This window comes from Paramormyrops kingsleyae, chromosome 23 (genome assembly GCF_048594095.1).
Source record: "Paramormyrops kingsleyae isolate MSU_618 chromosome 23, PKINGS_0.4, whole genome shotgun sequence".
Lineage (NCBI taxonomy): Eukaryota > Metazoa > Chordata > Actinopteri > Osteoglossiformes > Mormyridae > Paramormyrops > Paramormyrops kingsleyae.
In genome coordinates this window covers 22,465,030-22,489,501 of record NC_132819.1, presented here as the reverse complement: position 1 = coordinate 22,489,501, position 24,472 = coordinate 22,465,030, and the positions used below count along the sequence as shown (strand labels likewise).

The following is a 24,472-nucleotide window of genomic DNA, read 5'->3' as shown; positions in this document are numbered from 1 at the left end:
TCTTACAATTCTCCAGTATCAAATCGATTTCTCAGTGTAGCTTCTTTGTTAACATCTTTAAGGAGCCTACGACGACCAGAGATAAAGACGTGGATTTTTTGAAAGGAAACAAAATACTAAATACTGATAACGCTAAGTGACCTTTTAATCGAGCTGAAGATGCTTCACACCTTCAGGGACACTGGCTAGGTTGTGTACAAGGTGTGACAATTGCAGAACAGTGGCAGTCGTAAAGGACATTGGGGACCTGCATAAAGCACTCAAACATAGCAAAAGCGACGAGAAAGGGAGAGAGGGTGATGAATGGTGCAGATCAAGGATGAGAAGCGTCACCAGAGAGCTCTGACTGCAGATCAGAGAAGTCCCAGAATGGCCATACTGGCACAGGCTATTCCTGATGTTCCCTTTGCAAACAAATCACTTCAGGATAAATTCATGAGAGTCAAGGCAGAGGGACAGATGTCCAGGGCACAACATACATTTCACCAATTTCCCAGGACACCTGATATTTCAAAGTGTGTAATCACTGCAACAACAGGGGGAAAATGACCTAAAATAGTGATTAAAAGGCACAGCCATTTAAATAGAGTTAACATTTTATTAGTGTTATGTTGACTTCAGCTGCTCAAATGAACAATTTATTAGCATAATGCAAACACACTCTAAATGGCTTTTAGAGTTCTTTTTTCAGTCTATTAAAAATGATCATGACATTCTGACTTTATCCGTTAAAGAAAAATAAGAAAATAGAATTGACAGTATATTTAGGCAGACTGTTGACACACTGTAAGCTGATATGCATAACTCATGATCATAGATTCATATGTACAGGGCGACTTAAAAAGCTCTGTATCATGGGGAGGAGGACAGAAAATAGAAAATAAAAAAATGCAGGTGTGTATATTCCGCGGGGGGGGGGCACCTTTACTCACTCTCCCAGAGTGCAAGTACAAGGTCGGGAAAGGAAGTGCAGCCCTGCTAAACTCATTAGCTACAGACGCCGCGTAATTGAAAGACTATTACAAGTGGGCCCAAGCCAGGCCAGATGGTGCAACAAAGCTTCAGGGAACCTTGGGCCGGCCGATGCCGCAGCAGCGCCCTCTGGAGGACGGCTCTGTCAGTAACATCTGCCTCTCATCTTGGCTGTGTCTAACAGGACAACCAAAATGCTGTCGCTCCACATCACTAACGAAGCGCTTTTCGTTACACAAAATTACACAGCGTTTAAAGATACTTTCCACCGCCGGACACCAATGGCCCGCAGTCACCTGGGTTTCATAATAAACCTTGGTGTGCAGGCCAGGGGCTCTGTGTTGCCCCTTCTGTCATGGTTTGCAGATACGACCGGATATATTGTGAAACGCATCCGCGTCACCTCCATGTATATGCGTCTACGCTGACAACACATTAGGGGGCTTTGCCATGTGTTCTTGCAGTCCTGCTTGCTGATTGAAAGCCATGCTCAGCTGAACAGTGCCCATCGTCAACGAACGTTAGACTACGGAGGAGTGGAAAAAAAAAAGACTTATAAAACAAGTCCTTAAATAAAATGATAAAATAACAGAATGCGAGTTGGGTGCAGAAGACCCATCTTTTCAGGTTCTTTCAACATTTCAGTACAATAACGGCTTTCAATATACAATTTCTCAAATACACATGCATTAAAGAAAAATATTGCACAGAATTACATATTCTATGACGCAATGATTAAGTTTGGATATTTTTCAGAAATCAATTATAATCCTATAAATGCAGCTTGTCAACTGCCAGTGAGGGCCACTGCTGCCGCTCCTCTGTTGGTCATTTGTTAAATATTAAGGCTGATTCTCTATCATACAGTGGCACAGTTTTCTGACTTGAGAGGGTTGCATTTTAGTGCTACACATTTCTAAAATTAAGGAGAAAAAAAAAAGTTTAAAACAAAAAAAAAAAAAACCCAACATATCCAGTCTTCACAAAGGAGCAGACTTGCGTGGGGTTAAACCAGACGGTCCTTGGAGAAGGTTTTGTTCTGGACCGTACGCCTTGGTGTGCTCCATACGAACGGAAACATGGCCCACCAGCCTGGACAGACAATCAAAACGGTTTCACAGTCACCTTTCTCTTAAATCCACGCCCCCCCCTCCACACGCCCCCCCGGAAGGGCCCAAGATGAGCAGCTGTGTGCATTTTGCCCAACGTGCGATGCACAGAGGAGGAGGAACCCCAGCCATCGCTTGGTCCATGGCAGAACTGGGGGGGGGGAGGGAGGAGCTTCACAGATGGGGGTGCAAACTCTGAAGACGGTGACTTCTCCTGTCGGCTCTCCCCCGAGAAAAAAAAAAATTCCTAACGAAGCACTAAAGAACGTCACACTGTCACACCGCCAGCCGTATTTTTTGCCGTCGCGAACTCTTCATGTACTACAAGTTGGCGAAGCACAATCTAAGTTGCGTCTAAGACTGAAGACCTCTAGCCTTTAGCTTGTACCCCTGCCTCAAAGCCGGCGGGACGCGAACATCTCTGCTACCGCTCTATTCATCGAGCTCCTTAAAAGTACACAGTATCTGTGTATGGTGCACGTTGATGATGAAAAACGTTCGGGCATCTTAACACGAATTCCACATGGGAGGAATCCCTCATTCTCACAATCATTAAAATGATAATAAAACTGAAATAAGTACTGGATGCCGTTGATGTGTGTTAAGCACCACATGTCTCTCAGTGGTATGCATGTTTAGTGTTCAATACTTCTTCATAGGGATAAAACTATTTCTATGCTACAACCACATTGGTATAGTGCCCGCAACTAAGTGATGGGGCAAGTGGGAGGGGAGGGGGGGGCTGGGCGGTGTAAGTCCACACACGGTCTGCAAAGCTGATTTTCGAATGCCCAACCCCTCCCCCCCGTCTCCCGTGTCGCCAAAGCTTTGACCTGTCGATCAGGAGGCAGCACGGCCCGCGCTGCAGGTGATGGTGGTGTTGGGGGGTGGGGTGTCACCTCTTCTGTGCCGTCTTGAGTCTCTTGGAGTATTTGAGCGTGCGCTCGGAGCGCGAGTACAGCTTGACGAAGAGCTCGGGGAACTTGTACTGTGGGAACATGGTCTCCAGGAAGCCCTCTAAGGACACGTAGACCAGGCGGCGGTTCAGCTGCTGGTGCTGGAACATCTCAAAGACCCGCAGGATGCCTTTGCGCGTGGTGTCAGCCCCGATGATGTGCTTCAGCTCGTCTGTGCCCACACGAGAAACAAGAAGCGCGGCAGTGAGGGATTATGGGTATGATGACAAAAAAAAAAAAAAAAAAAACACTCCGAATCCAAATGCATGTGGGATTACTGGGTGTAGCCATTTGTGGCCTGGTTTAAACTCAACAGGAACTGAGAATGCATCACACTGGTCACAAGTTAAACCAGCTGATACAGGATAATCCCACCAAGTTTTGGTTTCAAGCCTCATTTCTCACATTATTAGTGTTAACAAATCCTAAACTGAGTAAAATGTGTTGCTTTATTCGTCTGCGGTATTTCTTTTGTCTGTAATTAGATGCAGTATAATATAATCTAGCTATGACGTATGATCTCACATTGTGACACAAACAAAAAGAAATCGACCTTCTCCAACCAAAGGTCACGCGTTCTGGAACCGATTACAGATGCGCCTTCCCGTAACCAGGAACCGGCCACCAGTCTCCCCCTCCCTGCACTCACGCCTCCACAGCGCCCCCACCTGGCATAATCCCCAGCAGGCTGGTTTTGGCAGCCACTCTCGTCTTCATGCGGATGCTCTTGTCCCTCCGCGGCGGAGTCTCTGCCAGGATCCCGTTAGGCCAGTAGGAGTCCCTGCAAGGGCCCGACAGCATACATAAGTACCACCGGCCGGCGGCCCGGCTCACGGACTGGCTCCGGAACGCGAGCCGCAGGCTACGACTTGCCTAAATCGCTTCACGTAGTCGGCCACCTGCTCTGGGGATGTCATGAAATCTACATGATCCACGATTTTCCTGGAGGACAAGAGGGGGGAGATGCAGAGGTTTAATAAGTTAAATACAAATACTTACTGATCTTAAACTCAAGTGACAAGTGTGGCGACAGGGTGTGACACCAGTCAACACGTCCCCGTATATGTGTGCAAGCAGCTCCCCGGAGGTGTGAGTGTGCCGGCTGCTCCCGTCGCCGGCGTCCCCGCGCGAGAGCCCACCGTGTCCCCTAACCTATTGATGGTGTCCCCGTAGGTGGCACGGATGAGCTGCTGCAGCAGGTTCTTGATGTTCCTCCTCAGCCACTGATTCCTCTCCTTCAGGTCGAAAACCTCGTCCATCAGCAGTAGCATCACACGCAGAGGAATATTGTCGTCCACCTATGGGGGTTAAAGGTCACCGCCGGTTACTCCCTTTACGGTACATCGAGAACAATTCCGAGCGATGCATCTGTGGGGAATCAGGTTCCCCAGAAACTAGTTCCAAAATGAAAATTGTTTTGTGGGACATTCTGGAGAAGAGAAACAGGGCAATTACCAAAGGGGTGGACGATTATATTACTTAAGCTTACAGGCAGCTGACGGAACACTTTGAGGTGACGAGGAAAAATGTTAAGCAGAGACACCGTAGTGAATTTATGACAGAAATCTGGTTCTGATCTTCCTCAAAGACGGTTCCCTGGCAGTAATATGGGGCCCTTGTTTCTGAGGGCATAGGCGCTGATCCTGCCACCCCTGCACTTGGAATACACAGAACGCAGGTCATGGACGGCCATGTTTCCACATTTACAGCTTTGGCTTCATTTAGGAAGAACTGATCCAGCGGTTTTTTATATTAAAAAAACAAAACATCATCAGTAATAATAATTAAAAAAAATTAAGTGACTATTTGACAGGAAAAGTAGTGGGGGTGGAGGTGACTACAAAGGCTCTGAACTTTCAGGGAAGTGAAACACAATCCTGATCCGATGCTGGACCGATTACCCCAACCCCCCCCTTTCTGATCATGGTACTGTCCTGTTACACATATGACCTTTCCCCAAGATGAAGCAGACTGACCCACAGCAGAAGGGAAATGGGGGTGGCTAACTCACGTTGTCGTCCAGTTGGGCTGAGATGCGGAAGTGTTCGGGGTCGATGTCTGACTTTGCCATCAAAGGCGGCACCTGTGGACAGCGAGACACTGCGGCGTGAGACGCAGGAAACCCTGTATGAGCACCACGGCCCAAACAAGCGGGCCAGCTCACCCTCCCTTCAACATTAAATAGGCTCTTCCGCTATACAGCTTAAATAAAGACAAGCTTATGAACAGACTATTTTAAAATCCACGTGTCGATCCTGTTTTTAATTTATTCGAAACTCAGAACTTTTCAGGCCAGTAAAGAATGCGATTTTTTACTGGTGGACTTTGAAAGTGAAACTGGGAAGGGGGCGGGGGAGAATCACACTTTCCTTTTTGAAAATCTCCTTGAGGAAGTGTTATATTCAGAGAAACAGACACAGAAAAGTGACATTCTCTAACATCACATAGAATAATGTGTGAAAACTTCAAGCCCCTTCCCCAGACAGATTTTGGTTACAGTGTCCCTGTCTACACTGGAATTATAACACTGTAACCAAAATCTATTGTTGCACATTCTGTCCCTTCAATTTCATTACCCATGTATTTTTAACTGCATTTTTATCCATGTCCATGTTTCAGTATGTGTTTAAAAACATTCATTACCGTTTCTTGCACTATGACCAAAGAGATCATAATTCCATCTCAGCGTGCGACACACGGATCATCTAGCTGAAGGTGACATTTCGACTTTTGCGCGAACGTCATCAAATCTGAGCGCGTCAAACAAAACATGTGAAGAGCAGAGCCCTCGTTCAGTTCTCAGTAAACAGCATAAACCCACAGTGCTTACAGTTCAAACTGAGCATGGCAGCCAGCGTCATGCACCATTTCACACATTCAGCAAGAAAGCCGTCGCATGGCAAACCGCCTTCGCTGGGCCGCAGTCCACGGCGAGACTCCCACAGCGGTGTGTATCTATTACACACTCATACGCACATCTTAATGTATGTATATCACTTCACTGAAATGTTACACTGCACCTCAATTATGCAGTGTGCCAATGTACTCAACAGAAGTCCGTGTGGAGGGAGTTAGCATTAATGCCTAGACGTCCAAGAAGGGAGAATTATGCCTAGTTGATACTTTCAGGCTGCAGATGGTTGTGCACACGGCAGCTTGTGTTCATGCTACATTTGGCTGTGGATGCGGATGGTCGCGGTCAGTGTGTGCATACAGCAGTGATATTCCACCACACCAGCAGAGGGCAGTGTAGTGAAATGGGTAATCTTCAAACATGTACATAAAAGTAATAGTCAAGGCTTATGCGATATCACGGTAATAAGGCATACCACAGTATTCTGAAATCCTTGCGATTAGGTGGGAATAGTGCCGCTTTTTAAAATATCTTGGTATAATGTCTGAACAGTTTGAGAAATCAGATCTGCAGGTACCCTTCAACCTTCCTCATACATCTGCTGACAACGGCAGCAACAATAACAGCTATTCTTTCTCTACCCTCTCGTCGTTGACAGCTGATCTGTGAAAATGCACACTGCCACCTACTGGAAATACCGAACTATGCACATGTGCGATCAATGTGCGATGCACAGTTTCCACTTGACATAAAAATCTGGGCTGCACTCGTCCTAACCGCGGTCGTCCAGCCGAAATCTACGTCACCGACCGCAACCGAAAGCGCACATAGAAAAGTGAAGTATGAACTGGCTTTTAAATGCCCCCACATCCCTCCCGGCCGGTGGCCATTTCCTCACCTTGAATATGGACTGCTTGATGTCCTGGCCGAGCCTCTCGGACATGCGGCCCATGTTGTCGGACACCTTGGTCATGCCCTCCGCCAGGCTGTCGGGCAGAGACTTCACGGCGTTGGACACGTTTCGCATGGAGCTGCGCAACGGGTTCACAAAAACGTCCATCTGGGGGAGGAGGACGCGCTCGTTCACCCCGTCACACACGCTTACTTTCCAGATACCCACTAACGTACCGCTACACATATGATAAACACGAGGTAGTGGCTTGGAGATCATCATACTGTCAGCCAATCAGCAGGCCCCCAGGCCAACAGAGATGCATTAATGACGCCCAGCTGGCTCTTATTGATCGATTACCCTGTTCGGAGTAAGATGGGCCAGCTATGTAGCTGCAGAGGGAGATGGGAGGATTTAAGGAGCTTCAGGTGAGGAAAGCAACAGGTAGTTAGTAGTTAGTTAGTTACCACTAACTTCTCTTGAACCTTCTCTTTGTTTCCACGTTTTTTTTTTTTTTTTTTTAACGTTGTCGTTTCCATTTAAAGGGGCCTTGTTTTATATTTAAATAAATTCCTTTCTTGAGATTATCAAGTGATCCACGTCACAGAAGTCTAACTCATACATTCCCAGAACCCAAGCAAGCGATAACTGGCAAAGCTTAGACTAAGCTGGGAAGACCTATAACATTTGGCCCCAGACAAAACATCCAATGTATTTTGGGTACTTTCACGACATTCAGAAAAAAACAAATGTGAACAGTAGGTGGCGCTCCTACCTTTCGCGCAAACTCCCCCTTGCCCTTGCTATAGGCCTTGTTTTCCAGGAAGTCGTTCACGTACAGCGTGAGGGTGGGGCATGCCTTCACCATCTCTGGGTTCAGCAACAGCTACAAGCACCAATAGCACATCGCCTCAGTGACCTTTCACCTGGCACGCATGCGCCACACCCCAATCACATGAAGGGTGTGAGACCCGACTTCAGGACAAAAGCGTCTTTACTCTGTCCGGGACACCTTTCGTATGAGGAGAGATCACTGCCGGAAAACCAGGACAGAAAACCTCCCTTATGGAGCAGAATTTCCAGAACTTTTAAAAATAAAATTAACAAAGAACATCCTTATTAATGTATTTTACAGTAAATGCAAAAAGCAGAATTTTAAAAAGCTCCACAAACAATGGAGCAGAATAATTTGACAGAATTAGCACGGTATGAAAAGAGAGATGTTTTCAATGGGAAGTATTTTACTGAACAGACTGTCGCTGATGCCATCACACAGAAAACGCCGGAAGCCACGGACGGGGTCTTGTTTAGAGGCTGCAGTAAATAAGCAGACAGGCTTGACACCGCAGCGTGAAAAGCCAAGGGTGACACTGGAGCACAGGAAAGCCGAAGGCACCTGCCCCCCAGACGTGCGTCCAGCGTGACGTCCCGCTAATCTCTCCCCGGCGAGTGCAGTCGCCGCCTCTGGCCGGCTCTGCTTTTACGAGCCGGCGAGTAATTAGGGGAGCCCTCTGGCTGACACTTCAGTGACAAAAGCTGCGAGACTCGTTAGCGTGTCCCGAGGGACCGTTTGCAGCGTCACCGAAGCCAGGAGGAAACACAGAAAAACCGTCGAGCAGGATGCAGGGCAGATGTGCGCCAGATAGGCAGGCAGAAGCATCCGAGCGTCGACCTTAAGCACGTCTGAGACAAGCATGTCGAGTTTGACCAGCCCTGCTTTTACCAGCCGGTGAGAAACGGTGGGGGGGCTTCTGGCTGACACCACCGGCGATATGAGTGCCGATAAACCGGCTTCATAAGCGGTACGGCATGCCAGGGGACGCAAGGCGTCGGTACAGGGAACGCGTGGAATCGCACTTCGACAAGGGCGACACACACTGCATGAGGCACGGACTTTAAAAACAAATCCACCGTGACTGAATGCCGACTCTGCATTCGCAGAAAGCAGCGTACAGCTGAAAAAGACAGTGGACAGTGGCGGACAGTGTTTGGAGCAACTGGGGGATAAGGGACTTCCTCAAGGGCTGAACGGTGAAATCACTCTGTCAACCTTGGGATTTGAACCAGCGACCTTCTGATCACAGACACAATGTCCTAATCTGCGGAGCCTCACACCCCCCCTTACTGCTTATTACCATTAACATGTAAGCAAACAGCGGCCCCCACCTGGAGGTAGGCATTGAGGTCCTTCTTCCTCTTCTCCAGGAAGTCCCTGTCCATGTTGTTGAAGGTCTTCTTCCCCGGAAGCTTCAGGATGGCTGAGAGATTCGTGAACTATGGGGAACACACACACGCACACACACACAAACAAACACACACGAACACGCACACACGAACACGCACACACAGGAACAACTTTGTAAAACCCTTCAGTGAGGATCCATCGTCTGACCAGGCCGCTCTCTCCAGGATCACCCACCTGCTCAGTGATGCGCATGTGGAAGTCGTGAAAGTCGCTATAGCGACGGTAGGTCTTCCAGCAGTCCTCGCTCCCGTCCGGATTCTTCCGGAACACAGTGATGGCGTACAGAGCGTAGGTCTTCCCGTGGTCATTACACACGCCTGCCACGGGAAGTTGGGTTAAAAAAGTATCAGGTACTAAAGCTGGCAGAAGGAAAAGTGAGAGAAGGGGGGGGGGCAAAAAAGGGGGAAAAAGAAGGAAAGAAAGAGGCAGCCAAGCATATAGTGGCGGGAGGTGGCAGGCAGGAAAGGGGGGATGGGATCATGAGAGAAGGAAAAACAGAATAAAAAGTAAAGTGATGAAATGACAGGATCTCAGATGACAACAAGAGGCCCTTGGCGAACAAGGGGACAGGGTGCGTTCAGGAGGGGGGGGGGGGGGGCAAGAGATGGGAGTAGAGCGATGGGAATAATACAAATCCCAGGGTAAAGACACACCCCAGAAACGCACGCCTTCCCCAAACCTTCCCCCGAAATATTTACAAGCAAAAGTGCAATTATCAACTTTCTCAAAAACAAGCCAGCGTTCAGGCACAGGCGTTTATTTTAATGACCATCTGGTTATATCGTTAGATCTGGGAACTGTGACAGGCGACCCATCGCAAGGCGGCCCGCAGCACGGCTGTCCTGCACGAGGCCGGCGTACGTACCGGTGTCGGAGATGAACGCGTGCAGCTGGAAAGCCTCCTCAGAGCTTGCGGACGAGAGGTCGTCCAGAGACTGAAAGCGACGGAGACAGAGGCGCTCGGAGTGAGACGGCCGATTTCATCATTTCCCACATGCGGACTCCCCTCCGTTCAAATTTTACCCCACATCCTCCCCACCCGGGTAAACAATCCACATCAGAACAGGTGGGCTAACAAGTCTTACACCCCCCCCCCCCAGGAAATGGGATCTACCCCTGAACTCTGACAGAGGCCGTACTTGTCCATTCGAGCATTTGCCGTTATCCTACTTTTCAGACAACAGATCCTGAAACATTTAAGTTCGGATGACGGGACACCTACCAAGTTTATGCTCCCCGTCGGAGAGCCATTGAACGATTCTGTGGGAAGACAAAAGAAATAATGGAAAAAATCAAAATCAAGAGGAAGGCCAAGAATAAAAGACATTTCAGAAAAGGATACACTCCCCAACTACTGGGGGGGGGGTGGAGGGAAATACAGAAGTGGAACACAGGAAAGGCAGACACCACATGCAATCTGTCAGACACGGGCAGCACCTGTAGCTAATCTATCTAAAAACAGCTCCAGCGGACTGTCTACCTGTAACCTACAGCCTGTGGTCCTGAATAAGGGAACCGATTGTCACCGGAAGGGGGTCAGAAGGGGGGGCAGGGGTGCAGCGGCTGAGGCAGAGGTGACATTTCACAGCTGGGCGTCACCGCAGGAATGCAAAAGGCAAACAGCTGGACGGCCGGCATGAAAGTGAGACCAGCACGGTATAATCCCGCCCCCTGAAGCCGAAACTCCCTCTGCCAGGCTGTTCACTTCAGCCCTCGAACCCTAATGTGTTTGTCATTAAGGTAACGCTTTGATACCCGTGCTATTCCTGCCTCGGGGCCCAGCTAAAGGTTAAATAAATACAGATACAAGTGTCTCGTATAAGTTTCAGGTTAAATTCCCGTCCCCAAGAGCAAGAAAACATGCAGGGGGCTGCTGATGTCATATCTTTGCCTCTGTCAGAATCATCCTGATTGTCACCGGCTTGAAGCTGAGCCACAGGCCGCTGCGGGGGCCCCCACCCCCACCCCCGCCCCCACCCGACAGGGATGCAGACATGTTGCGACAGCGGGTTACGCGCACCGCTGATTTCTCTGCATTTCTGGGAAGCAGATCCTGCACGCAACGGACATGTAACCACACGCACACGCATGAGAAAGTTAAAATAAAAGCAAGCGTGAGACTCTGTAGAGCAGCGATGGGGACGCGGAGTTTGTGACCCAAATTTTACCGGTTCCAGTTACGGGTGGAGCGAGGTGCTTAACCAGTAATGCCCCAGTAAAAACATCCAGCTGGGTTAATGCATCTGCCAAGCACAAGCTGGAGCACGGCTGTGTGTAACGTGTGTGTAACGTGTGTGTAAATCTGCTTTAGTGACTATTCAGCATCTCAGCAGTAGAGGGCATGGATCTAATCGCCCTGTCACTAACAATCCAAGCATCAGCCCACCCCCCTTCAGGGCCCTCCCCCCCCCTCCTGCTCACCTCCCTCCCCATCGTCGGAGCCCCGGAAGCTGGGCTCCTTCAGCATGTCCAGCTCAGCCAGCATCCGCACGTACAGGGGATGTTGCCGGAAGGACGGGTAGAAACGCTCGTCGCGTAGCATCGTGTCGTACACCTGGGGCACAGGAAGGGCGCCCCATCAGAAGGGCGCCGACCCCACCCACATCACGACTTCACAGTGTCACGCGCTACACAAAACACATAACGCAGAATTATAAATCCGGGCTGGCGGGCGGGGGGTGATGTACCCGTCTCTGGATGTCGTCAAATATCTCCGGCGTGGGGTCCTCTTGGTTCAGCTTCTCTGCCAGCTTGGCCACCAGCGCCTCATCCACCTGAACTCTGGGGGAGGCCTGGGAACAACCACAAGCTATCTGAGCACAGCTCGGTTTGGCCCCTCCCCACCTGGCCCCGCCCCCATCTGGCCCCACCCCCATCTGGACCTTCACCAATGGGGGCCATCTTTTTAATAATCCTCAATAATCTCGTACTTCTGCTGTGTAAGGGGATAAACAATGAAAGCACTTTCAAAGGGAAACTACTGGCCATCATTTCTTCCCATAAACTCTTAATGTCAAGGCAATGCTCAACAGCTAATTTTTGAATGAAGGAGCGACATTGTGGGGACGCCAAAGAGGCACTCACCTTCTCAGAGAGGTACTGCTCGTATACCCCTAGGGCGGCGGCCTTGAGCAGCCCCTTGGTCTGGCTGCCCTGTTTGCGGCCGTCTCTCTGCCAGCTCAGCATGGCCTCCAGCTGCTGCTGGGCCGTTACCCGGTAGCCCTCCACCGTCAGCCAGAAGAACAGATCCGCTTGGCCGCCCATCTTCTGCATGTAGTCTGGGATTTGGGGGTGGGGGCAACGTAAGGCAGACTGCTGATGGGGGAATCTGCTCCCCAGCGTCAGACCGATGGGCACAGACCGGCGGACAGACAGCGCTTACCCATGAAGAACTGCAGCGCGATGTTGTGGACCAAGATGTGCTCCAGAGGTATGATGCAGAGTTTCCCAAAGTTGGCCGCCAGCTTCAGGGCATCGACTTCCTGTCAGGGAAGGACGGAGGCGGAAGTGCTCAGTCAACATGGCTCAGCGCACAGGAACGAAGTCGCCGGCTTATTCCACATCACAAATACGTAATGATCAACCGGTGCCGAGCGGTCAGAATACAGGCAATGCAATACAAGACTCCTACCAGTGGGGGGCGCCAGCAGGAGCCAGAGACTATTGAAAACATTTAGAAAAAAATGCACCATAGAATATTTCGGTTGTCCTTACCTTGCCGGACTGCAGCCTCTGAATTCTGGTTTCACAGACTTTTCTCACAAAGAGTAAACTATTTATCTGATTCTTTATCATATTTATATCTACAAAAGGATGGAAAGAGAGAGACATTACTAAATGTATGAGAATACAGGCACATGGCTAAAGAGGGCTTCTCCAATTAAATAGGTTACGTTTAGCAGTCAGGACGCCCCCCTACCGTCCCCGGCAGTGTCCAGCGAGCGGAGGTACTGCAGCTCCTCCATGGCCTTGTCCTTCACCGCCTCGAGCTCGGATGGCTTGTCCGTCAGCTTCAGGACAGTCATGAAGGCCTCGTAGTTGGAGCTCGAGTCACGGATCTGCAGTCCACAGCCAGCAGTTAGCCCACGGGGGGAGGAGGGGGATTGTGGTATTTCATAGCATTTAGCGTAAAGACGTCATGCGTGAGAGTCTGAATGAGGCAGGGGCTCTCCTGCCTTACCATCAGTGGTCCATCTCAGGTGCGGAGCTGCAATGCTGCCCACTGATTACACACAATAACCAAGTCAGAAGAGACTACGGGTCACTTACCATCCATATAACAAACTGATTAATATAATCTGGGTCACTCAGCTGATTGATCAATGGCAGTAGAACACCCTTTGCAAGAATTTCCTGTTGGGGGGGTGAGAAACACTCTAGTCACACCTGCCTCTTCAGAAATTAACACGGCCTTCATCGTGCCTGAAATTTCACACTTGACCCTCCCTGACAAACTAGGAGCACAAACACTGCAGATCTGACTACCTTAAGACACAATTCAAATACCTCAAACTCAATACATGCTGAACTTTATACCAATAACAGCTGAATAGAGAACTGATAAGATGTGGCTACTATTTCATAGTAAAACAACCAATGAAAATTGCAGTAAAAGGGCGCACTGCCTCTTTAAATGCAAGACCACACCCCTCTTCAGAACTTTGTTTGTCTTCTGTTGCCAGACTACGAATGTATCACAGAGACATAAGTCACTCAGGGTGAGGGGGGGGTCACACCTGTAGCCATGTCACACATGACACCCCCGTACAGAATCCCCACTTCCTCCAATAAATATTCAACAACGATCCAGACTCACCCTGAGGAAGTATCTCATGTTCTTGTTGTGGAAGTCTCCTGGAGGTAGTAACAAATACAGCAGCACCTCGCACAAGTCCCTCAGAAAGCCTGTGACGGAGAAGCATCGGTATGGTCAGGGACTGCAACGGCACAATGCAAATTATACACAAACAACGGCGGCAGCCAAAATGAAACGGCCCTTTGTGGGACCCAGGCTCAACCCCACCTCAGAAGAGTATACAGTATGCTAGAACAAACAGTCGGGGGCCCATATCACGAAGCAAGGCTCGGGTTTGTCATTTCAGTGGACCCCACTGTAAGTCACTTTGGGACCCTCCACCCTGCTAGTGTAGTGACTGTAAACACCACCACTGCATGGATCTCCCAACCATTTTGCCACCTGACTTCCTGAAACTGCACCCTAAAGGTGTGACATATTGATACATGTTGATTTAACACAACCTACTAAGGTCAAATTGAAAAATTATAAATCTAAATCAAGTTCAAAAAAGCAAATTCTACCAGTTTGTTGGGTTTAACGGATATATCTGTAGAACTGAATGGGAAACAAGGGCCATGCGATGAACGGTTTGAGGACACAAAGAGCAGATGGAGGAAAAACCAACGAACACCAGGCCTGGAGATGGAGACACACCTTCTTCATCTTTGGGAGCGGTGCAGACAACATCTCGGCAGATCTTCCTCTCCAACTCAACCTCCGCCTCAAAAAATGAATCCAGCAACTCCTCAGGGGCCTCTCCTGCAAGAGTGCCAATGTGAAGCCAAGCTCTACGTCAAGGTGCGTTTGATGGCCAATTCTAAGGGCGCTTTTCCACTGCCACCAAGAGCTGGGCCACACCCAAACCGTACCCATCCTGAGAAGGCCTTGCTTACTAGCAGGGCCAAAAACGTGATTAAACTGAGCTGGTTGCATCACCACCATCTATCTGGTTGAAATGCATGGAGATACCAGTGATCAGTGCCAATATGTATATTGATTACCTAAAGGTTAAAAGGACATTATATACATTATTAGTTGTATCATATATTGTGACATACTGATGCATTCCCAATAACTTCTTACTTAAAACGTACTATTGAATGGCTAAATGGAATGGATTTGAAAAGCAAATCAACGCAAGCTAATGCTAACTCTGCTAGCGATTGATGCTAACATAACATGGGGATTCTCACAGACGTGCTAGCCGAAAACTGGCGTATAGTAAATCGTACATCGTGTGAACAGTAAATAAGAGTCTCTTCGGTTTTACGTCACTGTTGCTCTCCAAACCCGGCAACACCTTTACCGGAATGACCCATCTGCTGTGGAAAATCCGTGAGCTGGAACTGCATTGTAACTGGTACAGCTCAGGTACGGCCCGGTTTCTGTATGCCAGTGGAAAAGCACCATATCTCCCCATTCCATGCATGGAAGCATCCGTGATATTCACTGAAAAACAAACAACTACTGTTCCATCTGAATCTTTGAGGTTTGACTAACTATCAGCGCTTCAGGCGTCAGCTGTGTGCCCTCCGCGCCCAACAGAATTTCCTTTCCAGGAAACAGCATGAGTAAGATGAGTTTAACTGGAAGGATAAACATGACCCATCAACTACAGGGGAATTACACAACATAGCAGCATAGGAACAAACGTGCCCAGTGCACTGCTTCAGCAAGCAGAGCCAGCATCCTCCGTGCTGCTCTTACGCTGTTTGGAGTCCTCTTTCTCATTCAGCCTCTCTTGGGCCATCCGGAAGACCCGCAGGTGTGTGGCAAAATCATCTACCAGTCTGGTGGTGAAGTACGGTTGCCAGTCCACTTCCTTCGACCTGTCGAGAGGGGAGGGGTCATTTTTTTACCCCGGAAAACAATGCCGACTCGTTTCGCAACAACAACAGGCTGGCGCTTGCATGAGAAGCCTGTTACGCAACGGTGGCCTTGACGCAACATCGCGGTGTTACCTCGTGGAAAACTGGACGAGAGCGTTTTGAACAGTCTGCCTGATTTCCAGCAAGAAGGATTCATCATCGCTCAGGGTGTAGTACCAATACTGGATGTAGTCCCTCAACGCAAACTGAATAACCTTTAAAAGACAAGGCAATAACGGAAACCGAGAATGAAAATGCGGCTTTATCACAATACAAACATGACTATTCAGAATCACCACTGTGATGCAAGTGAACATTCCAGCCCAAGCAAAGACCGTAAAGAAATGACAGGCACACCTCTACATAATTACAGTACTATATAATCAGATAAACATATTCAAATAATTTTGGATTTAACACGTTTGTTTTTGATCTGGCGCAGGCTTCCTCCGACAGAGCAGCAGGAATATGGGTCACTGTGCCCCATGTCTGTACTGGGCAAAGGCAGGGAGCTTTGGGGATGAGTGACACCACCATGAGGCTGCAGAGCATTACTGTTCTGTCAATGCATCAGATGCCGTGAAACGTCGGGCGCAGTCATAACGGCAGGCAGCATGGGTGAGACATGGGAAACTATAGGGTGTTGCACCTTTCCCACGACAGCCGGTGATTTGAGTGTGATACACCCACGGATACAAACGGACTAAGTAAGTTTATATGCCAGCAAATGCATATAAACAGGCATCCAGGGGCAGTGTTACAGGCCGGTGTTTCCCAGTTCAGCAAAGCCCCCCTCCCATGCTGTATACACTACAGCAACAGTTTGGGTGATTGTCCAGGTCCACTGCGAAAACTGCATCAGTCAGACCTGGTCCTCACCACGAACAGCGGTTAGGAAGATGCTTAGCCAGCAAATCAGACTGATAAGCGACCATCACGTTGGTCATGCACATGATAGTCATTGTTGGGTTTTTTTGTGTGTGTGAGGGGGGGGGGGTTACATCTGTAGATACTGTCTCGCTGCGGTCACTGTGGTCACAGAGTATTTTTAACTGTGTACGTCCTGAACTGCAGTTAAATCAGGAAGCCAGAGCGCTCTCTCAGCAGAATAAAAAAATAGGGCAAAATATCGGAGAAAGAAAAGGCGCCATCAGCAATCCAAAATGAGAGAGACGCTGCGTCAGTAAGTCCGACATCAGACACGGCCAGAGACGGTGTGACGACGGCGCTGCATTCGGGCTTTCAGGGTCACCTGCTGACCTGCTGCCGCGTCCAAAAATAAACACACTTGAGAGACTTTTACAGAACGTGAAATCCGAGCAGAAGACTTGCGTGGAGCTCTTACCTGCTGCAAAGGCTCATCGATAAAGCTGGAACCTGTCAGTCGTCTGTCTATCTTGATGGGCTTGGATTCAAGTTTCATTTCGTCTAACGTCTTGGGATCGGCGACATTTGGGACAAGAAGTATGGGAAAAGAGACCAAAGAGCAGCTGTGATACTGACTTTTATAGAACGTGTATGTCACTTTTTCAGTACTTGCTAGAATGCATATTGCTACTCTATGATGTCACAGTAACTGGGGTTGCCAGCTGTCAATCACAAACTAAGTTAACCTCTTTTCAAACTGGTTTGTCACACTGTTGCCACTGGGTTACATCTGCATGGGAATCTCACCCCTCTTGGAATCCTAATTTCTACCATTTTGTCTGCCCGCCCCTGGCAAACCATGTCCCCGATGCTCTTGCATAACAGAGCCTACCTTGGGAATGCCGGTCGCTGTGGCTGGAAGATAGGAGTGTTCGCATTTCTCCAGGTGTTTCTCGGAGTTCGTCTTCCCGAATAAAAGTGTAACGGCGAAGCCTCTGCGGAAACAAGGGGGGGCAGAACGTCGTCAGTCGGCCATCGAGACGGCTCTCGGACCACAACCAGCCACAGGTGTGAGGCTGAAATTTCAAAGTCAAAATTACACATGGTCTCTTACAGACAGATATGTAATGTTTCGGGGGGGGGGGGGGGGGGAAGCGACTTTTCTTGCTTGTCTGACACAGTGGAGCTCGAGCAGTCGACTCACCCGCCAAGGAAGCAGAAGACATAAAAAGCAAAGTAAAATATCGCAAAGGGTCCAAATGTGATGAGGAAGAGCAGCACTCCGAGAGATCCCCATCCCCACATGGACAGGCTGGCCTGAAACACACAGACAGACAGACCATCACTCTTTGTTCACTTTTCACTGCATCATCTAGTCATCAATGAGCCACACTCTGCTGCCACAGTGTCATGATTAACAGACTAAGTTCACTTCTAATTAGTTTTCCCAATCAGATTCAGCGCGCTGTAACCCACGTTACGATGGGTGTCCTTCACCACACTGTAACCCACTTTCTGTTGGGTATCCCACCTCTCCCAGTTCAACTCTAGACGACCCACAGAGGAGCAGCAGCACCGGCACACAAAGCACACACTCAGCATTTATATATACCACATAGCACCAGGTCTGGTGCACGAGCAGAATGCAGCATCTACACGTTCATGTTACAGCCCTCTAATGAAGCACAAAAATCACACATATATTAACAGTAATTTACCCAGTTTGATCATTTGTAGCAGAGCAGTCAAGATTCACACGTTTAAAAAGGAGCAAGCTTTTGCGCTACAAAGATTCCAACAACAACAAAAAAAAAAATTATAATCCAAGCGTGTACAGAGGTGGCACGACCACATGACAAAGAGCCCGAATAACGGTGTGCGACCGTGACGAGGTGTTTTCTCGAGCCACCCTGAAGGACAGAGCAGCGTCTGGGGTGCGCTTAGGGATGTACGCGCTCACATTCACAGGCTTCCTGTTATCCTGTTATTGTCCCATCAGGAAACAACGCTGGACACGCTGCTGAAAACACTGAACCCGCAAAAAAATTTTTTTATAAATTAAGGACCATTGAAACCCTTCTGCACTAAAGTAACAAAACAGTCAGATGGAGGTGATATTATACTACATGTATCACATATGAACATTAGATATTATGCAATATCTGTGCTGAGAAAACATGCACAGACACACATAAACACGGACCGAGTTCTGCAGACGCGGCATGTCAGCACACGTGCACGCAAACATACGCACTATTTAATCTACGTGATATAACGATACAAATCAGCACTGAGCGGCATCTGCTGCTAATCCTGTTTGTTCATGACCTTCCCGCTACTACACCTGTACACACCAGCCTGTTTGACAACAGAAGGAAAATCCTGCTTTATGAATCAAAGTAACTCATTCTTAATTTAGCGGCGTACGATAAGCTCCGCCTTCTCTCCCCCCCCCCGCCAAATCCTACCGTGAAGGCAACACGGTTAAATAGCTCGTGCCTAGAAATCATAACTTTTCACCATCCTGTAAGACACCACTTCGAGGCTTTTTTTAGGTTATTTTTTTAGGTCAAACCTGACTGCTCACACTATGTGAATATTCACCCAAACAATTATCCCACTGGTGAAAAACTCACCATGCTGAGAAATCAATCAATCCATCTCCCAGAAGCACTTACCCAGTACAGACTCACAGTGAGCCAATCCCAGGAAGCACAGAGCACATGACACGGGACATCCCAATTATCATCACCGCGGGGGGGGGGAAAGCAGAGTACGCGAAGGAAACGCACACAGCGGGGAAAAAATGCCCTAACCTCATATGAGCTGGGACAGGAATCAAGCCCCCGACACTGGCGATGCGAGACCCCAGGGCTGCCTGCCGAGACACTGGCCGCCCACCGACACAGCGAAACCCCACGGCTGACCTTTGCCCTTCTTGATCTTATGCCAATGTCGGCTCAGGTTCCACTGCAGAATTAAGAACGGGCATGTGCACAGAACCGCAGGGCTGCCCAATTCTACAGCACCCTACGCCACCCAAATTATTCACAACAGTGAAGCCGGTTCAGCTACAAGTTTGGCTTTCGGAGCTATAAATAACAGTAAAGTTATAAATCATAAATCAAGGAACAAGTACAGGAGCTTCTCATTAAAGGTATTTCACTATTATGTTACCTTACAATACTTCCTGCTACATCGGTTAGACTTAGGGAACCAGTCTAAGTCTTCACAAATAACTTAGCTGAACAACTTGTATTTCCTTATAATCCGTTAATTCAGGGTATTTACGTCCTTAAGACTGCAAACATTTTTATCCCCTAATGCTTCACTTGTTTACAAGTCCAAAACAATTTGTGTCCACATGGGAAGAGGGGAGCTGAAGCTTTCTTTCCTGTACACTGCATCACTCAAACAAATTATAACATTTGCAATAATAGCCCTGGAAACAGAAAGTTGGATTTTATTTATTTATTTTATTCATTATTTATAGTGCAGCTAGGTTGTCAAACAAAGGCAGCGCCACAATGGTAGCTTCAAATGCCGCCATGCTGCACTTACTGGTTCAGGCTTCTGGCACTGGAAACCCACATGACGGTAACGGACACACGCGGGCCAACATATGTGACAGTTACTCAGATTTCGTGAGATATTCTAATTTCTAGGATCACAGGGGCACACACAAGATTCGGTGATAGACTGCCATGGTTCTCTCATATTCATCACACTCTTCAAGTTCTTATCTGTGCTGCAGGACCGAATTTATCACTATGCAAAGGTTGATCTCCAGCATTTAAATTATACCATAAATACCCACAACGCAGCACGTGGGACTCTCTTTAAAGCTCTGTAGCTGCACAACACCCTCGAGCGCTAACTTTTCTTTGAGACTAAAAGTACGACTGGAGGAAAAAACTTTGTTCCATAATAGTCCTGAACGCTAATTAAAATATTACACTAATGATTATTTTACAATTAAGATAAGCAATTAGCAATAAAGAAATAGCACTTTTCATAGCGCTAGATTAATTTTATATGGTGCTAATCAGGACTTCATAGTACAACAAAGATATTAGGACTTGGGCCATTCATACTGCATGACTGCAGAACTCCTTGCTTTATGGGATGTATATTGTTTACCGAAAAATAAGCGATTCTGAGTGGCAAAACAAAACAAGGTGTCCATTTCAACAGATCTGAATTTCCGACAGCGGATTTACCAAAAACACACTAACAAAATCAAAACTGAAAAACCTGAGAAAGATGCATTAAATGTTTTTCAATGTAGGCCCAGGGCCCTAGAATTCCATGGTTTTAAAACCCCGATTCAATATGTCATAGAGTTAAACAATAAGGGAAACTGGCAGATTCACTAAGTAATATATACAGCATTACAACAATTACAGTGCTCACTAGTTCCATTACAAGACCTATCTGCCACTGACAATGACATTCCCCAAGCCTGGGATGTGGAAGGTGTCTGTGGGGTGAAAAACTCATCTGTGGTCTCCTCAAGGTAGTACAGGAGAAATGCTTAAACGAAGCAACTCATCACGAGTCACTAACATACTGAAACATGGGGTTGTTTTCCTAGATAACTGCATCTGGTTTAGGGCTGCAAAATTCTGGGAATTTTCCAGTTAATTCCCATATATTCCTGTTAATTCCCATGGAATGTTTGCAACTTGGAATATATCCTATCTTAACTTCCCATGGAGTGGGAAGGGATTTACTGGAGGTTATTTACTCACACATGTTCACACCATTTAAAGTTTCAAAATAAAAAAAAATAAAAAAAGTTATAAGTGGGGTCTGACGCAACTAGGTAACAAATATATACAGACATAAATACAGCTGCAAAAATTCAAACACACCTGTGGTATGCGATTTTTTAAAAAAAGCGTTTGATATTAATTTTAATATTACGTTTAACTTCCAGCTAGAATGGGTCAAAAAGTATTACTACAAATGCAGGAAAGCACAAATTTTGCGAATATATTGTCAGGCAACTACACTCCCCAGACTATTTTCCATGCCAGAAAACATTCATAATTCTCCAAATTTAGATAATTAAAACGGTCACCATGCAGCAAAAAAAGACGATTTACACAAATCCTGGTCACAGTCATTACACAAGCCGATAGGAAGCAGCCCCTGGTCACAAATATCGATCTGCTAGGCATGGACGAGGTCCCAGTCCGAGAGATCACGTAGGAGATGCAGACTTCATACAGCGCCGGCCGGCAAGGTGACGCAGGACGGCTGAACTGTAACTGTAACCAAGACGTTTCCAATGTTTTAAAGGGCATGGCGGCTATACACGGTTTTCTCTGAAGGCATAACCCGAGAAGGTACAGGTGTTTAAAAATGAATCCGGTCTGGAAGCGCTGTGAGCAGGTTGTGGTGTGTCTGTAGAGGGGGGGTCTTGTGAGGTGTGATTGGGCTCTTTTTAATTCTCATTTTTTATTGTGTGTGCGACTGGGGACGGCGTGGCGTTACTTCACCTTTATCCTTCTGCATCGGAATGAACTCGGGGGCTGTGTATGGGACTAGTGCGGATAGCAACCGAACAACACCTGTACACCGAAACCACAACCAAGCTGTTAAAATGTAAAGACGAAAAAAGCAATAACGTTGCCTAAATTGCCCTTAAAGATAAACAGACACAGCATCGCCCAGTGCTCCGGTTAACTGCGCGTAACAGCCGGCTTGCTCGCTTGAGTTTCACACCCTGTCTGAAAACCTGCCCTAAATTCATTCACTTATAATAACTATAAGGTCATTTTACATCTTAAAGCCAGACAGCTACTTGTTAGGCAACTTTGTTGCCCACCCCAAAACCAAACAAGGACAACAAAGTGTTTAAATAGCAAACTACGCTAATTAACCGGTTACTTAGCATTGCAATGAAATGCAGAGCTTTTTACTCCAATACTTAGGACAGAGACGTAAGTGTTAGAAAGACAAAAAATATATAATAAAACGACCAGCTGGCTCGCACTCCTAGCTCCTTATGCAGAGCAGCACCCGGGCTGGGATGTCGCCCCTAGGGCGCCTCACCTCAGTGCGTGGATATCTCGGGCTTTTCTGCCGGTCCATAGCCACCACAGCGGTGAGGACTAAATCCCAGCATACTAGCCAACCAGATTTATAGCATTAAGCGCCGTAATCCCGGCTCGAAGCATGCCGCTGCCCTACATTTACCCAGGCTAGATAGCAGCTAGCCGGCTAACCAGCTAACCCAGTGCTGTGACACTGACAGGAGAGCGCGGAAGGAAAACAAACTGACGCGTCCCCAAAGCAGCGCCCCCGCAACAGCCTTACCTCTGCGAGCATTATTAAAAACGTAGAGGCAGAGGCTACGTCCGCTAGCCCCGAGACATTGTACGGCACGGGGAGATGCTATTTTGTCGCCTAAACACTGGCGTATCTCCAGTCCCCGTATTGTGTCCGGAAAGTCGCCATGTTGAGAGCTTCACGCGCCAGCGCTCGTCTCTCACTGGTCGAAGCGACCGTCTGGCGTCATCTCACCGGTAATGACGACGTTTAAAAAAGAAAACCAACGACACGCCAGCGCAGGCGATTCCTACTGGCCCAAGCAGTCCACGTGACTGATATACACCAATCAGAGTTAAATGCGTCCGTTCTCTGCTGATTAAAAACATCGACGCCCCCCTGCCAGTCGATACATACCAGCAGGCGTCTTAAAGCAAGAGCGTTTAGATCCTAAAGCAGTGGATTATTTTGGGAGGCGACTTGTCAAAGCCAGACTGACGGCCTCTTTGCTCATAATACGTACCAAGTACTTTTAGTGCTTTCATTTCTAATGTATTCCCAAACCTTGCTGAGTGTTTCATCGACGCTATAAATGTTACATTTTTATTTAATTATACCAGAAACTGTTCCATTTCCTGAAGAACGTGCACTAGGCCTTTCCACTTCGTATAAAAATACGTTTCTTTGTCGCTTCGGTCTTTCAGCAGAAACGTTTCAAATTCTAAAAGTCTTTATCCTTAGGAATTCGCAATTCTGGATGGCATTTACAACAAAGGAGTTACCCCTGATTCAAACCGTTAATACCCTTTACAGTATAGCGTAAAAATGCTCTAGTACAGTTTTATTTTAAACTCGGCGGGTAAAATGTGACAGTTTAATAATTTTAATAATTCTTAATACGCTCCTGCCTCTATTTGTCCTTAACAGGCCTTCCCACTAGTGAAGCATTAAAATGCTTGACAAACCCTATCGCGTAACATGTGATAAGTCATTTGACCACATTGTGCTGGTCAGTTGCATTTCCTTTTCTTAAAAAAACCGTACGTGTTTCACAATAAAGCCCTGAATTTTCGACTTCTTTGTAAATGATTCGTGCAATGATTAAAAGTAGCACAAGTTACTAATATATATGCTAGATGAGCTTCTTGTCGCAACGTTGCTGTTACAGTAAATGTTAGCAGAACGTCTACCTGCTTCCAGCAATAAAGCGCTCCACTAGTATCCCAAAGCAAAGAATTTTGCAGGTACATATAGTCCAGAGCTCTGTTCGCTTCTTTGTGGTTTACCGTCACGAGGCTCTCCATCGTCTTAAAACATTGCTTCTTCTTTTAAAAGACACTTAACCCACTTCTACATGTTTCATTTCAAGAAGTCGATCTGATAAGTGTGCTGGAAGCAATGGAAGGCTTCGGCATGTTTCTTTAATGGCTAACAGCCTATACACTCCGTAATAGATACCAGTTTTTTTCCAGGTTGCGCTTCCTTACAAGTATCTATTGCAAGGAGGGCTAATTGCTCATTTGCTAGCTTTATGATTTAGGCTGTTTACATATTTGTTCATTGGAACGTCACAAATGATTCATTCACTTCAGAAATGAACTTTTCCTGTATCTTTTAAAATTCTTACTTACCTTC

The 24,472-nt window shown here is 47.4% G+C and overlaps 1 protein-coding gene across 3 annotated transcripts; it reads right to left on the bottom strand.

Annotated features, from left to right (window-relative positions):
• Positions 1–584: 584 nt before the first annotated feature.
• Positions 585–23,082, bottom strand: snx13 (sorting nexin 13). 3 transcript variants are annotated; one of them, XM_023817680.2, is made up of 26 exons: positions 22,886–23,082; positions 17,766–17,878; positions 17,454–17,556; positions 17,040–17,129; positions 15,788–15,909; positions 15,534–15,655; positions 14,481–14,585; positions 13,845–13,933; positions 13,298–13,381; positions 12,948–13,086; positions 12,743–12,831; positions 12,411–12,510; positions 12,113–12,306; positions 11,716–11,820; positions 11,450–11,582; positions 10,251–10,288; positions 9,894–9,963; positions 9,203–9,387; positions 8,950–9,057; positions 7,559–7,669; positions 6,790–6,951; positions 5,049–5,120; positions 4,190–4,335; positions 3,911–3,979; positions 3,706–3,818; positions 585–3,209 (listed from the first exon to the last, which is right to left on the bottom strand). In XM_023817680.2, exons 1-26 carry the CDS (start codon positions 22,895–22,897, stop codon positions 2,977–2,979), a joined length of 2,907 nt encoding a protein of 968 aa, XP_023673448.2. In that variant the 5' UTR covers positions 22,898–23,082; the 3' UTR covers positions 585–2,976. The 3 variants fall into 3 exon arrangements, with proteins under 3 accessions (XP_023673448.2, XP_023673449.2, XP_072561604.1); XM_023817681.2 differs by having other exon boundaries at positions 9,203–9,345; XM_072705503.1 differs by lacking the exon at positions 22,886–23,082 and adding an exon at positions 18,280–18,349.
• Between the last annotated feature and the right edge of the window lie 1,390 nt (positions 23,083–24,472).